Source organism: Temnothorax nylanderi, unplaced genomic scaffold, assembly GCF_030848795.1.
Source record: "Temnothorax nylanderi isolate EJ_2023f unplaced genomic scaffold, tnyl_v1.0 TNYL_tig0386_pilon, whole genome shotgun sequence".
Lineage (NCBI taxonomy): Eukaryota > Metazoa > Arthropoda > Insecta > Hymenoptera > Formicidae > Temnothorax > Temnothorax nylanderi.
Genome location: NW_027249448.1, coordinates 2,587 through 20,117, shown reverse-complemented (window position 1 = coordinate 20,117; position 17,531 = coordinate 2,587). Strand labels below are relative to the sequence as shown.

The window sequence follows — 17,531 nt, the reverse complement described above, 5'->3', positions numbered from 1 at the left end:
TTTTACGAATATCTACAATAATCGAACTAATTTACTAGTTATTTACCATTTAATACGCGTATCAAGTTATCGGTGTAAATTAGGGGGTCTTGAAAACGACAGAAAAATGGGCGCGTTCAGCAGACAAAACTGTTGAGTTCGTCTTATCAACAACCTGCGCTGATTGGTTGGTTCTAAAAGTAAGAGCCAATCACATTCGACTGCGACTCAACGCCACCATTATTGAACAAATTACGGTAATAAAAAAATATATTCGAATGTATATCGGTGTTGTGCAATACTCCACTCGTGCTATTCATATATAATTGAATTCAATAACAATTGAAACATATCTTAATTATTTAAAAAATTATTCAATTTTCATATTTTTATGTTTTCGTGTTTTATACACTTGTATGGCAAATTGTACTTTTTCACGGCAAGCGATACGGCGAATAAGAGATATCAAAATAAAAACAGACTAGTTACATGTTAATAAAAATTTCTCAGTGTTCAAGTTTGCTTTTTTAATAAAAAAAATTTTGACAAATATGATAAATTTTTGTAACTTTTAGACATTAAATAATTAGTAAAACACACACACACACACACACACACACACACACACACACACACACGCGCGCGCGCGCGCGCGCTATTAGTTCATCTATGCACACACGCTGATCAAATATTTATATTCATATACAAACAAGTGAGATTTATCATACGATTTTAGTATATATTCCATATTAAGATATACTTTTACTACAACTATACAAAATGAAATAATTGTATCAGGGCGTTAAATTACATGTGATTACATATGAATTTGTCAAATTGTCATGTTTTTGCATGTTTATGCCCGCTCGGTTATAATTTAAAAAATTATTGCAACCGGATTTAGTCTGTGCTTATGCACAAAATATAATAAACATGATTCTTGACAGCTAGTCCTATTGAAGAATGCGACATTTCTTTTACAAAATTACGTTACATTCTTCCAAGTGTTTAACAACTTGCTATAGAAATATTTTTCTTATTCTAAACATCTTATTGGTAAGATACGTAATGAAATATATAGTATTTTATCGTGCAACTTGTTAAGCTTGAAGCAATTTTAACGCGAAGGAAGATTCTAATATCATTACGATACAAATATTCTAATAACTGTTAATTATCTATGAACATTATGGCACAGAATACTGCAATGACGTACCATTATATATATATATATAATGCGATTAAAATCATATACAATGGTTTTAATATTATACACATATACATAAAATCTTAACATAGCGAATATTTGCGTGTTACATTGCTTCATGTTTTATCCACTTACATATTACTATACAAAAAACCATCGTGCCATTATTGTATTAAAGATATAGTAAATTAATTTTGCCTACATACATTTTTCTGCTATTTATCGTAACAATCGTTGGTAAATCGTAGATTAATCATTAATTCTATGATATCTCGATATATATTAAAGCCAAATCTCTCACTTTAGTTTGAAGTCAAATTAAAAACTGAAGGCACCCGTGTTACAACATACATTTTCTGACCGTTCGCATCCCTGAGTTATATCGTGGCCTTATGATATCACCTTTATATCGTTAATTAATAATTTTATATAATAAAATAAATATACATTATTCAATACGTACAAAGAGAGGTTGATTTTTATTATAACTGTATATAAATAACAGCTGTTTGTAGACATCACATCGAAGTCGACCCTACATCAAGGCCCGTTAAGACGAGACATCGTTCTTGCAAGCGCTTCATATGTGACGTTATACATGCGTTTTCTATGTACAAATCCTTCACCAATATATCAGCACTCGCTAATTTATCAGCCTATTGGGATAAATCATAATGATAAAAACTGTTGATTTACTAGATGTTGATTTATTTTAAATCTTTATTATTAATGCTTATGGTTCTAGCTTTGATTAATGATGATTGATTCTGTATGATTTTTAGTATTTCGCAAAATTAATGCATATTTTTGTAAGCAAATATGTGTCGTAACTACACCATATTCTATACACTATATTGTATTCTCTTATCGGAATTTCATGATTAAGAGAACGTGATTAAAAACGTGATCGGTACCTGATCGACAGTTGTTTCAACTTGTATCTGAAGTCTTTCTTGGGTATCACGGAGAAGGCACTGTAATTCGCATACTTCCGTCTGGTGCTGCACCATAATACCTTTAACAGCAATAGTTTTTTTTTTCTTCAATTTTTAAGGAATGATCTTGGCGCAAGAGAGTAACATGTTTTTTTTTACACAAATATTGTATGTTGTGTATCGTAAAGATTTATCAACAATTATTTTATCGTAAATGATGAAATGATAAAATGATAAAATGAAAAAAACTTACGTTGCAACAATTTTTCAATGTACTGCCGCTGATGTTTAATATAACGCTGCAAGTGCCGTTTCTTGCGTTCTTGTGCGTAAAGTTTCACTTTTAAGTTTTGAAAAATGTTTAGATCGACGCAACCTATTTGCCGCTGGCTATTACTCTGCGAGCATGTACAGCTGGTTTCTTTCATTACGTCACGTATCAATTTGAATTCCGATTCGCCTTCCTCATCTTCCTCTTTCATCGCTAACATAGTTTTAGCAGCAACATGTGAGTTATCGCGATACATCTTTTGATCTCGATTTATACCTTTTATTACTTTTATAGGGAATTCGGTATGCCCTGTATCATACAGATTATGTCCATCGATGTGATCGTTTTGTTTCAACGATCCGTTAAGATTGTCGGATAATGGAAATTCCGCCGAGGTATGACACGTTTGATCGTTCGTACCACATAAATCCATATTCGCCAACATTTCGTTCGTTGACAGAATACTAGACGTACCGGAAGATTTGCAATGCGACGAATCTGAGAATGTTGCTAAGGAAATTTCATCCGATACTTGTACGTAGGAATCATTTGTAATTGGTTGTTCTATCAGTCTTAACTTTTCACGAAGCTCTCCAATTTCAAGATTCTTCCGAGAGATATCGTTATCAGTTTTTACTTTCCATTTCTCAAATTCTTCTTCGAGCTCTATATACTGAAACGTTAAAGATAGAAAATATTTTTATTTTTTAAAATAAAATAATATGCATGCGCGTGCGTACCGCGTACGCATGCGTGTGAGTGAGGATATAACGAAACATTTTTGGTTTGGTATATATCAAAAACAAAAAATAAACATAAATTTACGCAAACGATAAGACTCCGTCTTACCTGTTGTTCCAAGTTAAACTTTTCTTCTATAGGAGACAATCGTCCATTACTTTTTGATTTATCCGAGGGACTAATTAATTCTTCGTACTCCGTTATCTTATTGATAAGCTCCGCAAGCTTGTCGTCACTTATTTTTTGTTCTTGCTCAAAGAGCTGTCTCTCTTCTTCTAATTTGGCAGCCCAATAATCCTCACATTCTTCGTATTCCGCTTTCAATAGATCTAAACTTCGTTCGAGTTCCCGACAACGTTCGGTCAATCGCTTCTTCTCAATCTCTAACAATTCTACGTTTGCCGTCGCGAATTTTGGTGGAACACTTTCGACTTGGGTAACATTTGGGGGACTATTTCTCTCCTTGTTAGCCTCGCACTGATCCACGGGATGTTCTTCTTTTCGCGGTGGATAATCTCTAAGACTCGTTGCCTTATTTTGCGTTAGATTTTTTGCATCTTGACCAGCAAAATTATCCAAATCCTCCGCGCTATTGGACATTGTTGTGCGTTTCGCGGAAGGTGGCTTCGGTATTTTCGAAACGACCAAGTCTCGTAAGGACTCGTTAGCTCGTTCCTCACATTCGACTTCAAGCTCAGACGCTATACTTTTTCCGAAAGGGACGTTCTCCCGTGAGGGACAACGTAATAACGCAAAGCTCGATCGCAGGCCAGTGATCAATCTCGATATACCATCTCTCAAAGCGCACTTCTCTGGCAGGCATTTCGCACTCGTTGACAATACATTTTCCAAATCCTTAACAATCATATCCCCAAGCGAATTATCGGCTTGACCTTGGCCATTCATCGATGTACCAAAGCCATACGACGCTCCCTCGTGCTTGATTTGCCGATCCACTTGAAACTCTTGCGCCATGTGGCAAGAGTTCTCCTCATCCAGCTGTAAATCGTACGCCAAAGACGACGGTATCTCGTCGTATCTCGTATCATTGCCGTAACATCTCAAGTTTTCCAATTCCGCGCCGAGTTCATCATTTTGATCTCGCAAGAGAGTCACTTCAGATTGCAACTGTTTAATACGATCGACGAAGAAGTTGACTTGTTCCTGTTGCTTCGCCTCTATGCTTTGTATCTCATCGTGCTCCGCGTCCAATACTTTTATTCGAGTTAGCAAATCGTTATTAGACTGCCGCAACTTTTCGATCTGGCTAAGAAGCATTTTATTTTCCGCTTCGATCATTTGACTCTCTTGCAAAATATCTACGACTTTATTCCTCATATCGTGATTCTCCTTTTGCAGCGCCAGTAACTGATCCTCCTTTGATTTTAGAGCCGCGGCATCCATCTCCCGTTCGATATTGAGCTGATCCGACAATTCCTTCGTGATTTCAGCATAACGTTGTTCGCTCTGTCTCTGTAAATCCTTCTTCGTCTTTTCCAATTGAACATGATATTCATCAATCTCCTGTGCCAATAAATTCGCTCGTTCATTAGCTTCCAACATGTCAATCCGCATCTTTTCTCTTTCCACCTTCATGTTGTCCATCGTAGCAGTTAAATTACGTTGCTCATCCTGATGGACAATCATCATTTCTCGTAATAAACGTATATGAGTTTGAATCGTGCTATTACCTAACGATTCGTTCAAACTCTTGAGTTCGTCGCATATGATATTTGCTATTTCCGTGAGGCTCGTATCCAAAGCATCGAGATCTCTGCTGGACGATACCGCGATTGCGTCAGAAACACTAGCGACGACCTTTACCTTTTCCGACTTGTCCGAATCTCCATTAGTCGGTATCGGATTAATTTCACGAGACACACGTGTATTAAAATCTAACGTATTTAGATCATAGTTTACGTCAATACCGTTACGAGACAACGCGGTGTCCTCGCGCAAAGCCTTCATACTTGTTCTCTTTTGAAATATAACTACAAACTCGTCGAAGCTTATTAATCCATCGCAATTGTGATCGAGACTTTCAAAGATAGATTCCGTTATCTGTTTCGGGAGCTCAGGAATTTCTAAGCAACTCGATATAAAGTGCATCGTCGCAGGATCTGTGTTTCCCCTTAAATAAACCTTAACTCTCTCCCATAGGCGTATCAATCTATTCTCATCCATTATAACGTTAGCTTTCATATCTCGAAGATGGACCGTACTCGAAGTACTCGTGACCAGTGGTAAAGCTTGATCTTTTTCGATATCGAGAGAGCATATGTTTAAATTATGATACGGTTGTACGATATGTTGTTTATCGGTTATTAATCCTTGAAATTTTCTCAACAAGAGTAACAAGCCATCTCGGAATTCCTGAAAGGATATCGTTTGTTTATTCGGACAATGTTTGCAAATGCACAATTTCAATTCCTCGATCAATTCGTCGAGGTGCAATTTCGTGCAAATGGAAAGTAGATCATTCTCATCGAGTTCGTCCTCTCCTTTTGTCAAACAGCTTTTAAATACAGCAAGAAGCTGCTGTTCGTAAAGATCACTGCTGCGTTCAGCCATGCCTTTCGCTCATGGTTTCCAAATTAATTAATGCCAATGCTCCATATAATATATCTGCAAACAATAATTGTAGCGACTATTTTGTATCAGGTTACGGTAAATATGTATATGTGTATGCATACACGTGTGTGTGTGTGTGTGTGTGTGTGTGTGTGTGTGTGTATTCCGTACTATCGTACTATGCGCACAAAAATACATAGTTTTTAATTACTTTCTTGCAAGTGTGTAATAAAACTAAGCAGTGATATTATCTTGTGTACGTCAAATGACTATTTCTATAAAAGATACCTAACGAAACTAGTTAAAATTATACGAAAGACAAAACAAAAACTGACAAAAACTGCCGCGTATGTATGTACACACAGGAATATAAACATTGTTTCTTTATATATAGATATATATATTTTTTATGTTAATGTCACTCGGAACGTGACTCGTATTCGTTCTCTTGTGTGTGATCCTCTCTTATATCCTCTTATAACATAATTTCGATGGTAAAGAGCCTTTTATCATCGTTGCTAAATTGTTATTATAATCAATTTTGATTGAAATTGAAAACATGTATGCTCGATCAGTGTCCTCGATCTCTGAAATCTTGTAAATAACGACGGAAAAAATAATGAAAAATAAATAAAAATTTTATCGCGTTACTTTATTGAGCGAAACATTGAGCAAAACACAAATGGAATGCCTATGCACGAAAGATTTATACGACATTAAGGTTAATCATTGACACAGATTGTTATAACCTACCAATTCTATCCAAGTTATAGCACATATCTGTGGTATTACATTTAAAAGATTATTCTTTACAACACCAAATGTTACAAATTAATCAGATCTTCTTTTTTTATTTGGAGTAATTTTATTTGAATAACGTATTATATTTAATAGTAAGTAAACAGACTCGGCTCGGGTACGAATCAACTCTATTCCCGACTACACTTTGCGACACTCGGTTTGACTGACTGTGTTTACATGACACCGTTAATCGGGTTTTATAACATCGGTAGTTGTCAGGAAGACCAATCGTAATCATTCTTCAGAAGAATGGAATAGCTGTGATTGACCGGCCTAAGAACTACCGATGTTATAAAACCCGATTAACGGTGCCGTGTAAACGGAGTCCATGGCTCTTTCGACACAAGGCCGGTTCTACAATGGCCGCGTTCAGCAGACACAACTGTTGAGTTCGTCTTATCAACACTCTGCGTTGATTGGTTGGTTCTAAAAGTAAGAGCCAATCACGTTTGACCGCTACTCAGCGGCTTAGGCTGAGTTTCCACTGAGCGCGTCACGCGTCGCGTCATCCATCGCAACCAATCAAAACATCTTATTTTATTACATTATTTGTGACGGGATGTTCAGATTGGTTAACGACAGACGACGCGACGCGTGACGCGCTCAGTGGAAACTCAGCCTTAGGCCGTAATAAAATAGACCAATCACAGTCGATTATTCTCCTCGCGTTTGAGGAATAATCGAGTATGATTGGTCTATTTTCTTACGGCCTTACGATTACAAAACATACGAATTTGTTAAGGCAATTGCACACAACAAAGTTTTAGTTGTAATCGTAAGGCCGTAAGGAAATAGACCAATCACACTTGATTATTCTTCAAGCGCGAGGAGAATAATCGACTGTGATTGGTTTATTTCAGTGTAACCAAAAAGTGCTCTTGGTGTTTATTGGAGTATGCGACGCGAACAAACCTACTGTGTCTCGACATTAGTAGAATTGACGCCAATGTAAACGCACTTTAAAGATTTACCCGCCGAATTCGAATAACAATTATTTATTTATTTATATTTAAAAAAAAAATATTTAAATAAAAAGTAAATTATTAAGAATAATGCGGTACGAATGATGTACAAACGATTAAGCACAATAAACTATAATTTATTATTATTTTTGAAATACTGAGGGGCTAACTTTTAGAGGTCTTGTTAGTAAAACTTCACTTTTTTTTAAATTAACCAAGAATGTACAAACACTAAAAATCATAATATATTCATGTACTACAAACGATGTATTACAATCCGAATATATCAATGTTTTTGTATTTTGTTGTAGATGAGGGGCGAAATATATGGACCTCGTGATATGTAATGTACAAATCTTAAGGTTTATACATTTCTGATGATAAAAAAAGTCATAATTGTACAAATCTTTAAAAGCTGGATTCAGACAGGACGCGTCAAGCAGCAAGCAGCAATCCAATCAGCGAGGTAAAATCAGCAGTGGCGTAGAAAATATCGCCTCGCTGATTGGTTGCTGCTCGCTATTTGACGCTTGACGCGTCCTGTCTGAATCCAGCTTAAGATATGTACGTTTCTGATGATAAATTTATCTTTGGAACAGCCAAAACGGTTGATAATGTTAGCACTCTTCAGTTATCGCCGTGCCCCTGGGGGCCCTTTGGTGGTCACAAAAATTTACCCATCAGGGTTGTCGGTCTTGAGTGACGTACCAAGCACTCCAAGCAGTCGAGTAAAACGGTCTCAAGCAAAACGCCGGCGTGGCCGCTCTCGGGTTTCTCTCTCTGTTATACGGCAAATAATATAATTATACATATATACCAATTAAATTATTTACACATGCAAAATGTATGTATGCATATGCTTATGTGTACCTATGCAAGTTTATCTGGATAAAGCCATTGATCGGTCCATATACATATGCACAAGGAAATAGACCAATCAATTTTCTTATGCTTATGCATTATGCAAAAGTGTGTGTTCCCCGCTTTAAACCGTAAGAAATTGACTAATCACAATGGAACGTAAAGACAATACTCGACTGTAATTGGTCAATTTCTTACGGCTTAGAGATTAAATATTGGACCGACGAATACCTATGTTATAACGATATAATGACGATACTTACGTCTTACAACCTATTTGATACATCATTAGCATTTTCTTTACTATTTGCAATTCGTGAGCCAAACTGGAAAGCTCTTTTAGGAAAATTAGCCGTACATTGAAAACCAATCTTGCAGGCTAGCAAACGTAATAGTAACTTATCTCCCAATCCACTTGGCATTTTCTCAGTCGGATAGCATCTGCCAATGATTTTATCGTCAATCACTCATTCGTTTTAATCTATTAATTGTTTATCATTATGTAAATTTACCTCTCCCATGGTTTTATACGCTGCACATATTTCACCAGATTTTCGTCCAGATACGGTAAACGGGATTGTTTCCCATGATCGGAAACAATCCGGTCGTCTCGACCCAAATTTCTCTCAGAAATCCTGGCCAATTCAATACTTAATTCTTGCACCAGTGCATCCCATCCTCTGTGCTTCAATATGGTTCTATGTCTCATGTATCCGCCAAATAATTCATCCGCGCCTATGCCTAAAAGCAATATCCTGCATGGCGATTCGTACGCTTCGTTAACTGGGTAGAGAATGCCTTTCGCTCGACTCGCGAACCACATTGCGCATCCTAGACTATCATCCAGGATTGTACGTAGTGGATGCAATAGATGACAAATTCGCGACGCACGATACAGTTGTAGTTCCGCTTGTGCAACGTTACACTGAAATAAGCATTGTAATCAGAAAAATGATTCCACGAGATCTTTCGTTCTTTTTTTCTTTTCTCGGAAAAATATCGAAAGATATAAATTTGAGAGAAATATTTCGAATATAGGAAAACTGTACTTGTATAAAATTCCATTTCCTATTGGGACAAATTCGCAACAATTCAGAATACGTTTGCCGTCCCGTTTTTCGATCCGGTACATCATATTTTTGCGTTACGTTCCCTTTTTCATTGTTTGCGTGACTCGCGTTCCGGTTTTTGCTCGCAGGTCTTTCAAACGCGACATTAATGAGATCGATGCTTTCGTCTTCCGGAACGTACTTGTCGGCGATCGCTGTTAAAATTGCCGAGTCTAGGCCACCAGAAAATAATATGCCGATTTTGGAATGAGCGCAAGTAACACTTCCGCCGCTTCGTATGATCCTTATGCAATTCTTGCAATAATTTGGTTTCTTCTTTACTCTGATTTTCACCGATTCATGCAACAGTTCTGTCAAACGTTCGACTCTTTCATCTACCTCTTCATATTTCAACAGATATTGCAATACCTCGTTAAAATCTTTACTACACGGTACATTCTCTAGATATTCCACATCTTTTCGACTAGGATGCAGATGCAGATGCAAATTTGTCCACGCCGATGAACAAGCGTCCAATATAGTTTCTTTAATGTCAATATTCACACTTAAATTTGTCTCGAGTACTTGGATAATATCCGTGAACCTCAAGTCAGGTTCTTTCCACGGATAACACGCTAAATTTATCTGCGACATATTTAAATTCATCGCAAATATACCTATAGCTGGTACTTGTACAATCCCTTTTATTTTTTTATTCGCAACCGAAGCTAAGGTCAATGAATTAGCCTTGTTATCCACTTTCAAAAGTAAACTGTGCCGTCCGATAATATCTCGTCCAAAGTATAACGTATTGCTCGACTTTTGATAGTACACTAAACAATAAGGGCCTTCGATCTTCCGAAGCACAGACATGACATCCTTAGTCGATTGTAATTCAGTCAATATAATACTTGTATCGCAAACATCGTCTTTTGCCTAAAACAAACGTAATTATTGTAGTTTGTTGCGCAATTGTTAAAATATATAGATATTTCTTAATTGTATATTTCTCTACGTCAATTCTCGCTCGCCCAAAGGGTCCAAAGGATTAACTTTTTAGAATTTTTTAGAATTTTAACAAAGTACAAACTCAGCTTTACCTATTTCTATTTTTATGCGCTATTATTGGATATTCCGCACACTATTAAATTATAAACTATTTTTAATAATAACATTTATTCAAAGTATTTTATCAGAATATTCCGCACACATGATTTACGTACCAAATGACCTGAGAAAAGATCTCCGTTCCAAAGTAACAAGTTTTCATTATTATCTAAACTTGGCTGCGTCGTTACTCTAGGTCCTTGCATCCATAACACTGCAGCAGCAAAATGTCCAAGCCAGTCACGACTTAACGTCAAACGTTTCTCCATTAAATAATCAGGGCCTCGTGCAGCTATCGCATCCTTGCATATATTCCACTAAAACAGTTTGAAAAAAGTTAACGTATACGTTATGTTTACTACGATAAATGTAGTAGGCACAAGACGACTGTCTCTCTTTGCAGCTCTTTAAAGTTTAGCTTTTTTTAAAGTTGCACATTTTATGTAATTTATAGATGCATAGATGCTAAATTTGACAACAAAAATTTCCGCTATTCCCTTCCTTCCATAAGAGATGAGATATTAACAATTATATAAATTTTTCTTTATAAAGTTTCCGCAAAAATCTGTTCCTTTTGGCTTTCTACATCCTACGCTTTGTACATACACTTTTCCGGCTAATAGGGTTTCTAAACAAATAATCATCTTGCATCTTATATTTTTAACGTAAGTACCTGTTTAGTGGATTCAGAGTCTTGTTCGGGTTGATATATGGAACAAAATATTCCACACATTGTGTGGATACTGGTTAAGACTGATATATGCAGCTATGCACTACAGTTTAATCAAGTTTAATCACTGCGAAATGTCTAAATAAAGTTAATTGAGGAAATAAAATTTGAGGCAGAACTTTCATTCAATAGGGGCATCCAGCAGCATCCAGAGCACAACTGACTACTGAGCACCGCTCATTGAGCTAAGTAGCAAGGGTCAGTTTCACAAGTGTCGGTCGTGTACACGATACTAGAAATCGGTCCGAGTTTCGGTTAAAGCCAATAAACTTACAGCTCTTACAGAAAAGCAGCAGTTTCATTGGCTTAAACCGAAACTCGGACCGATTTCTAGTATCGTGTACACAAGGCTTAAGATTAAAAGAAGGCCGTGGCACATAGAAAAACTTAAGCAGTAAAACTGAAGCAGTAAGCAAATCAGCCAATCACAGTCAAGAACTTAAGGCACGACCCTAAGCGGTAGCGAATCCATACCGTTGATTTCCACAGATGAATTTGAGGAGAATAATCGACTGTGATTGGTCAATTCTTGCGACTCACGACTTTGCGACTCGCATTGTAGACCCAGCCTAAATCTTTGTTACGTGCAATGGCCTTTAAGAGGTTTGTTCGCGTCGTATGCCCCATCATGCTCCTAATCACTCCAACGCACTCCAAAAACTCATCTGCTCCAATCGCCACCTTTTATCCGTGATCCAAGAACTCTTGGTGTTTATTGGAGTATGCGACGCGAACAAACCTAAGGCTGAGTTTCCACTGAGCGCGTCACGCGTCGCGTCATGTGTCGTTAACCAATTGGAACATCCCGTCAAAAATAATGTAATAAAATAAGATGTTTTGATTGGTCGCGACGGATAACGCGACGCGTGACGCGCTCAGTGGAAACTCAGCCTAAGAATACCGGTCCGAGAGTGATTTTTGGAACGCAGCCCTTGAGTGTCAAGAAAGTTTTGCTGGAAAGTAGAAACTGGAAACGCTCAAAAGGCTAGAAAGCAGGACTTGAGAATAAAAAAGAAAAAAATTAACCGAAATTCTGTGCGCGTCATTATTCATAAATTATATTGTAAATTAACCGTCTTTGTTGAGCGCGGTGCCCAAAACCTTTTGATCCGTGGGAGATGTATATATGTGCTACGTACTCTACAATCGTGCATGTATTTATCTACTAGAAACACGAAAGCACAAAAATAAGATTACATATATCTATATATATATATAAACACGTAGAAATTGCGTGGATCAAAGATTCAATTGAATAGAAAAAAAAAGAGAGAGAAAAAACTAGAAAGCCCACAATCACGTACGCATCGAGACAATCCATATCGCGGTGCTTACATATCATTATGAGTGAAATTTCAGAAACGCAAAGTAAAGACTGCGTCTCTGTTATAACTGAGCAAGAGCGTGAATTGGCTCAAAATATACTGTTAGAATTTCAAAAGAGTTCTTACGCGTCGTGCTTAGCGTACTTGAATAAGCTGGAGAGTCTCAGGCCTACCGATCTTAAAGTTACGCATAACAAAGTTGTGGTGGAATATTATAAAAGTGACTTGAAGAAAACCGAGCTGACACGGAAGAGTTTGAACGCTATATGCGGCCAGATATTAACTACGGATTCTAACGAGGCTATCGATGACGTCGAAAAGTGCGTTATGAGATATAATCAAGCCGTTTTATTATATCATACTAAACAGTATAATGCTGCGCTTCAAATCATGACTAGGCTGTTTGCCTTTATCGAGCCAATGGGTACGTACGACAATGATAATTTCAATTACAAGTTTTTAAAGGTTAGACGTTTTAGCAGCTGAATACTCCGGTACGCATATACGTGCCAAGTATTTGACAGAGTATGGAAAAAGTGAATTGTGAAGCTATACGAGTAGCGATCTGTGTTTCAGCAGAAGCCAACGATTGCCAAATTGTTTGGTTCAATTTAATAAACAGTCTTTATTTGAGATTATATAATTGAGACTTGGCTTATATATAGGGTACCTCCATTTTTGTAAAACAATATTTATACATTTTTTTCTCGATCGTAGAAGAAACTTTAGCGCATAAAGTTTGTCTGCTACTGATCGAATTGTACATAGTAACGGAGCAACCAGACGCAGCTCTGTCAATATTAAATTATGTGGAGAGTCAATTTATATCTACCGACAGTTCCAAGATATCCGTTGACAAGGATGGAGTAATGAAATCTATTAAGGAGCAAAGAGAGCAAAAGAAAGATGTTGGCGATACAGCGACAGATACATTCAAGATTAAACTCTTGAAATATAAAGCGAGAATATATCTTTTGACTCATCAACTGAAACTCTGTAAAAAAGAATGGAAGACATTAGTTTCATTGGGCATAGTGGTAACGTTATTACTAACGATAACTTGATTTAAATTGAAAGTCATTCGCAAGACCCATCGAAGATGTGGGAGAACGATCTCTGATATATGTATAACATGACGTTTCTATTAAGCTACTTGATTCTTTCAGAATACATCGACAATTTTTTTGAAGGCTAATCTGGAATATTTGCGAGGAAATTACGAAAAGGCAATACAATTTTTGAATTCTAAAATGAAAGAAAATTTAGATTTTAAGTATGTTACATATATTAACTAAATTAAATACAAATGCATGAAGCAAAGCCAAAAATTTGTAAATATTAATATTTGTTATACAAATTGAAACGATATAATTCCATCTACCTTGAACATTTTTACTTTTCTCAACAATATGAATAGCACGATAGCTGTGTGTTGTATCCGTCAAAGGGAACATTACATAACGGAGATAAGTCAAGACGAGTGGATTCATGAGAAAAAAAATGCAATTACATTTTTCAATTACTCCACGTACACACCTGTGTGAAAACAATTGCTTCACAATCCATTAGTTTCAATCCATTAGTTTTTCTATCTTTACTTGGAAAAAAAGTCATAATCTGCTGTTTAAGATGAGCAAAAATGTTCCTGGTAGATGTAAGCTCGATTCTAAAACACATTGTATTGATGTATGATTTACAGATTATGTGGGGAATCTTCGGCTGTTTTGTTTTATAACAATATGGCATGTCTGCATCTCGCGATGGGTAAACCTATTCTGGCTTGTTCTTATCTTCAGAGAGCTTTGCGCGCAAATAAATGTGCGTTGGAGAGCATGCAAGTCAAAGACATTGGTAATTTTTAGAATTATTAAATGTAAATTTAAATACAAATCACGTAAACGTGTCTCTTTTTTTATCTTTATTTTTTAAATGGTTAATTTTTGTTTTGTTCCTAATAATGTTATATATTCACGAAGAGTGCGAAAAGTAAGATCATGTTTCACAAAAATATTAACAAGACTAATATTACGGTACACTTGGATCTAAGCGCATTTATAGCGACAAACTGAGTTAATCATATTTTTGGCATTATTCTAAATGAATTGTGCACATACGACGCCAATATTAATAAAAGAAAACTTGATTACAGATCCTTTGTCTTCTCAACCATTATACACGCTTGGTGGCAATAAACATTACGAGTTAATGTACAGTTTAGGTGTATCGTTGTTGTACGCTGGTAAAGCGTCCAAAGCTTTCGATTGCTTCACAGAAGTAGCACAGAAGGTACACAATAATCCTAAACTCTTGCTCAGAATGGCAGAATGTTGTATCTACAGTCATAAATATGTAAGTTGCAATTGTGATATTGGTTTCACATACTCTTTCAAATTATACTTGTTACTATTTGCTGCAACTATTATCGTTATTTAATGAATATGTAAAATAAATTCACATATGTGATTTCTATCTAATGCGCATAATAATAATACAATTGTACATTGCTTCCGTCATATATATATTTTTTAGTCAAACGAGGTCGATTTCAATATTCCAAAACGGCGTAAAGATTTGGTGCAGAAGATAATAGGTTCTGGTATCCATAAAAAAATCATATTAGCCACATCTCTTTCGAAAGACATTAGATATCATTCGGAAGGCCTATCTTATGCAATCCCACAACCAACATTGGAATTTGGTTATTTATGTCTGAAAAATGCATTACTTTTACTACCGAACAATAATGAGCCAAACGTACCTGTAACAACTATGACGAATTCAGTGTCACTATCATTGATATCTGGTCACAATTTAGGTATAGATAATAATTTATACCGCATATATATGATATTACGCTCGCACAAATCTACCTTATATATAATTATTTCAGGTATCCAGCATGTAACATTAATGTCACGAGCTACAGCTATCGAATCTTTTAACTTAAAAATTAGTGTCTTGGCTGCTAGCGCTTATGTCTCTTTGTGTCTCGGAGATTATATACTTTCTCTTGAACATACAAAAACTCTATTAAGCTTTAACAAGTTACCTGGAGCATATAAAATGCTAGGCAACTTGTACGCCGCTGAAAGTTTAATATTCATGGACAAAATTAGTGAGGCACTAGAGTACCTTAAGCTAGAAAATCTTCAAGATTTAAATACATTTATATCCATGCCAGAAATTCAAGAGAAGGATAAAGAAAAGGTGGAGGAAGTTACGGTAAAGCCTGTAAGAGGTAAATTTAGAAAATTATATACAGTGTGTGTGTGTGTGTGTGTGTGTGTGTGTGTGTGTGTGTGTGTGTGTGTGTGTGTGTGTGCGCGCGCGCGCGCGCGCGCGTGCGTGCGTGCGTTGAAAATTAAAAAGAGAGGGACATCTGAGGCCATTTTCATGGTCCGCTAGGTTGTATTTATTTTTCTTTATTTGATTCTTTTAAATACAAGATTCAGCAAAAAATTGATTACAAATCGTGGAAAAAAGTTCACAGATTTGTCTTTTTCTAAGACAACTTTTACTAATCCACCTTCCTTTTACCTAATCACTTTTTCGAGATTTTCAATAATATTTACGTTTAAATAAAATATCTCGGAAATAAATATTTCGTTGCTTTGAATTATAGCATGGTATCCCACAACAGTTTCTACCGGCATTGCTGTAATCCGTTACAACTTGGCTGTGGCTTATGCCATACGAGGCGAACTAGACAAATCTGGAGAAACTTTGAAACAAGTAAGTATATTTATATCAAGGTTAATGTAATACATAATGTATAAGATATATTTTTTCTATTATAATTTAACGTTTTACTATACTTGAAGTGTCCCGTTGAAACCTTCACATTCTGATTTTGTTTATAATATTAAGAGATTAACACAATAATAAAAAAGAACACATTAATGATACATGACATTTTTTGCATTTGCCTTTCATATGCCAAACGCTATTTCCATCAATTAATTTTTATTTCAGATATGGATGTCAAAAGAACCAGATTGTGATATACCTATACAAGTGATAATGTTGGCCTTGTATATAGAGCTACAATTAGGTAATATCTTTTTTTAGTATTATAAACGTAAAATTTATTTAAAACTTGGAACAATCGGTGGATAAGAATATCTTTTTTTATTTACTTACATCTCTCTGATTTGTATAATTAGCCAAATTCTTTTATTTTTTAAACCGATTGCAAAGCAATAGTTACTTTTGTCCAGATACTTTTTCTTAGTTATACATTATTTCAATGTTTCGATAAGCAGTGTACGCACTATAGATACATTGTTATCAAGTATCACGCACATAATTAGGAAACGCATTTTATATTTTTTAATTCCAGGTCATGCTGACATTTCAAAATCGATAATAAAACAGCATTGTCCACAGTATCGTTAGGAATAGGCAAGATATATGTCTATTTAGAACATAAGCATATAAATATTTAGGTATTTTTAATTTATAGATGCAAGGATGTCAAATCTTTTATATCTCTTTCTACATGATTATATTTCTACAAGTAGTGAAAGAAAGAAAGAAAATTTTTCAAATTGTACAAGTAGTTTTGTTTCGAGATAGACATTTTACGATCGACATAATTGTTTTAGATGGTATCACACTTTACGCGTATTATAATAAAATATTGGTATAAAGCAAAAACAATTTTTTATTAATTATAAAATTAGAATTTTATCCATCGCTCATTCTTTAAATACAAAGGTTATCTTTGTTTTCTTATTTAAAGGTTTAAAAGTGAAACCTCGTGGCGCTTTTTCATTCAAATTGACTCTTTTCGTTAATCATATCATTTTTTTTTATACATTTGTATTTTATGTATAAAATATGATATAAAACATGAAATTATATGTATATATAACATCTCTGCGTAAACGAATACGCGTTTTAAAAAGTTATACAACTATAGCAGATGCAGATGCTTGCAATGTTTTTATACGTAGAATGAAATGATGAAAAGAATCGATCTACGTAGCGTTA

At 35.5% G+C, this 17,531-nt stretch overlaps 3 protein-coding genes across 3 annotated transcripts; 1 reads left to right on the top strand and 2 right to left on the bottom strand.

Moving 5' to 3' along the window:
* Positions 1 to 491: 491 nt before the first annotated feature.
* On the bottom strand, positions 492 to 6,829 carry Bsg25d (blastoderm-specific gene 25D). The gene is made up of 5 exons (XM_071720984.1): positions 6,458 to 6,829; positions 3,242 to 5,758; positions 2,375 to 3,065; positions 2,101 to 2,201; positions 492 to 1,842 (listed from the first exon to the last, which is right to left on the bottom strand). Exons 2-5 carry the CDS (start codon positions 5,702 to 5,704, stop codon positions 1,705 to 1,707), a joined length of 3,393 nt encoding a protein of 1,130 aa, XP_071577085.1. The 5' UTR covers positions 5,705 to 5,758; positions 6,458 to 6,829; the 3' UTR covers positions 492 to 1,704.
* A 754-nt stretch (positions 6,830 to 7,583) lies between these two features.
* Positions 7,584 to 11,444, bottom strand: LOC139782060 (asparagine synthetase domain-containing protein 1). Its single transcript, XM_071720985.1, has 6 exons — positions 11,158 to 11,444; positions 10,601 to 10,801; positions 9,378 to 10,313; positions 8,841 to 9,253; positions 8,592 to 8,769; positions 7,584 to 8,247 (listed from the first exon to the last, which is right to left on the bottom strand). The coding sequence occupies exons 1-5, from the start codon at positions 11,215 to 11,217 to the stop codon at positions 8,595 to 8,597; spliced, it is 1,785 nt and encodes a 594-aa protein (XP_071577086.1). The 5' UTR covers positions 11,218 to 11,444; the 3' UTR covers positions 7,584 to 8,247; positions 8,592 to 8,594.
* Positions 11,445 to 12,128: 684 nt separating this feature from the next.
* Not10 (CCR4-NOT transcription complex subunit 10) lies at positions 12,129 to 17,198 on the top strand. Its single transcript, XM_071720983.1, has 10 exons — positions 12,129 to 12,963; positions 13,257 to 13,576; positions 13,706 to 13,812; positions 14,239 to 14,390; positions 14,689 to 14,888; positions 15,069 to 15,354; positions 15,430 to 15,777; positions 16,162 to 16,271; positions 16,512 to 16,590; positions 16,879 to 17,198. Exons 1-10 carry the CDS (start codon positions 12,558 to 12,560, stop codon positions 16,932 to 16,934), a joined length of 2,064 nt encoding a protein of 687 aa, XP_071577084.1. The 5' UTR covers positions 12,129 to 12,557; the 3' UTR covers positions 16,935 to 17,198.
* Positions 17,199 to 17,531: the final 333 nt, after the last annotated feature.

Coding starts and splice junctions, on each gene's coding strand:
- Bsg25d (XM_071720984.1), bottom strand. CDS start 5,704: ATGGCTGAACGCAGCAGTGATCTTTACGAACAGCAGCTTCTTGCTGTA. Junction 2,202..2,374: donor CATTGAAAAATTGTTGCAAC/GTAAGTTTTTTT, acceptor TTGCTGTTAAAG/GTATTATGGTGCAGCACCAG. Junction 1,843..2,100: donor TTGAAACAACTGTCGATCAG/GTACCGATCACG, acceptor TTATCCCAATAG/GCTGATAAATTAGCGAGTGC.
- LOC139782060 (XM_071720985.1), bottom strand. CDS start 11,217: ATGTGTGGAATATTTTGTTCCATATATCAACCCGAACAAGACTCTGAA. Junction 10,314..10,600: donor ATCTTTTCTCAGGTCATTTG/GTACGTAAATCA, acceptor CGTTTGTTTTAG/GCAAAAGACGATGTTTGCGA. Junction 8,770..8,840: donor CGTATAAAACCATGGGAGAG/GTAAATTTACAT, acceptor AATCATTGGCAG/ATGCTATCCGACTGAGAAAA.
- Not10 (XM_071720983.1), top strand. CDS start 12,558: ATGAGTGAAATTTCAGAAACGCAAAGTAAAGACTGCGTCTCTGTTATA. Junction 12,964..13,256: donor TGCCTTTATCGAGCCAATGG/GTACGTACGACA, acceptor TCTCGATCGTAG/AAGAAACTTTAGCGCATAAA. Junction 16,272..16,511: donor CTGGAGAAACTTTGAAACAA/GTAAGTATATTT, acceptor TTTTTATTTCAG/ATATGGATGTCAAAAGAACC.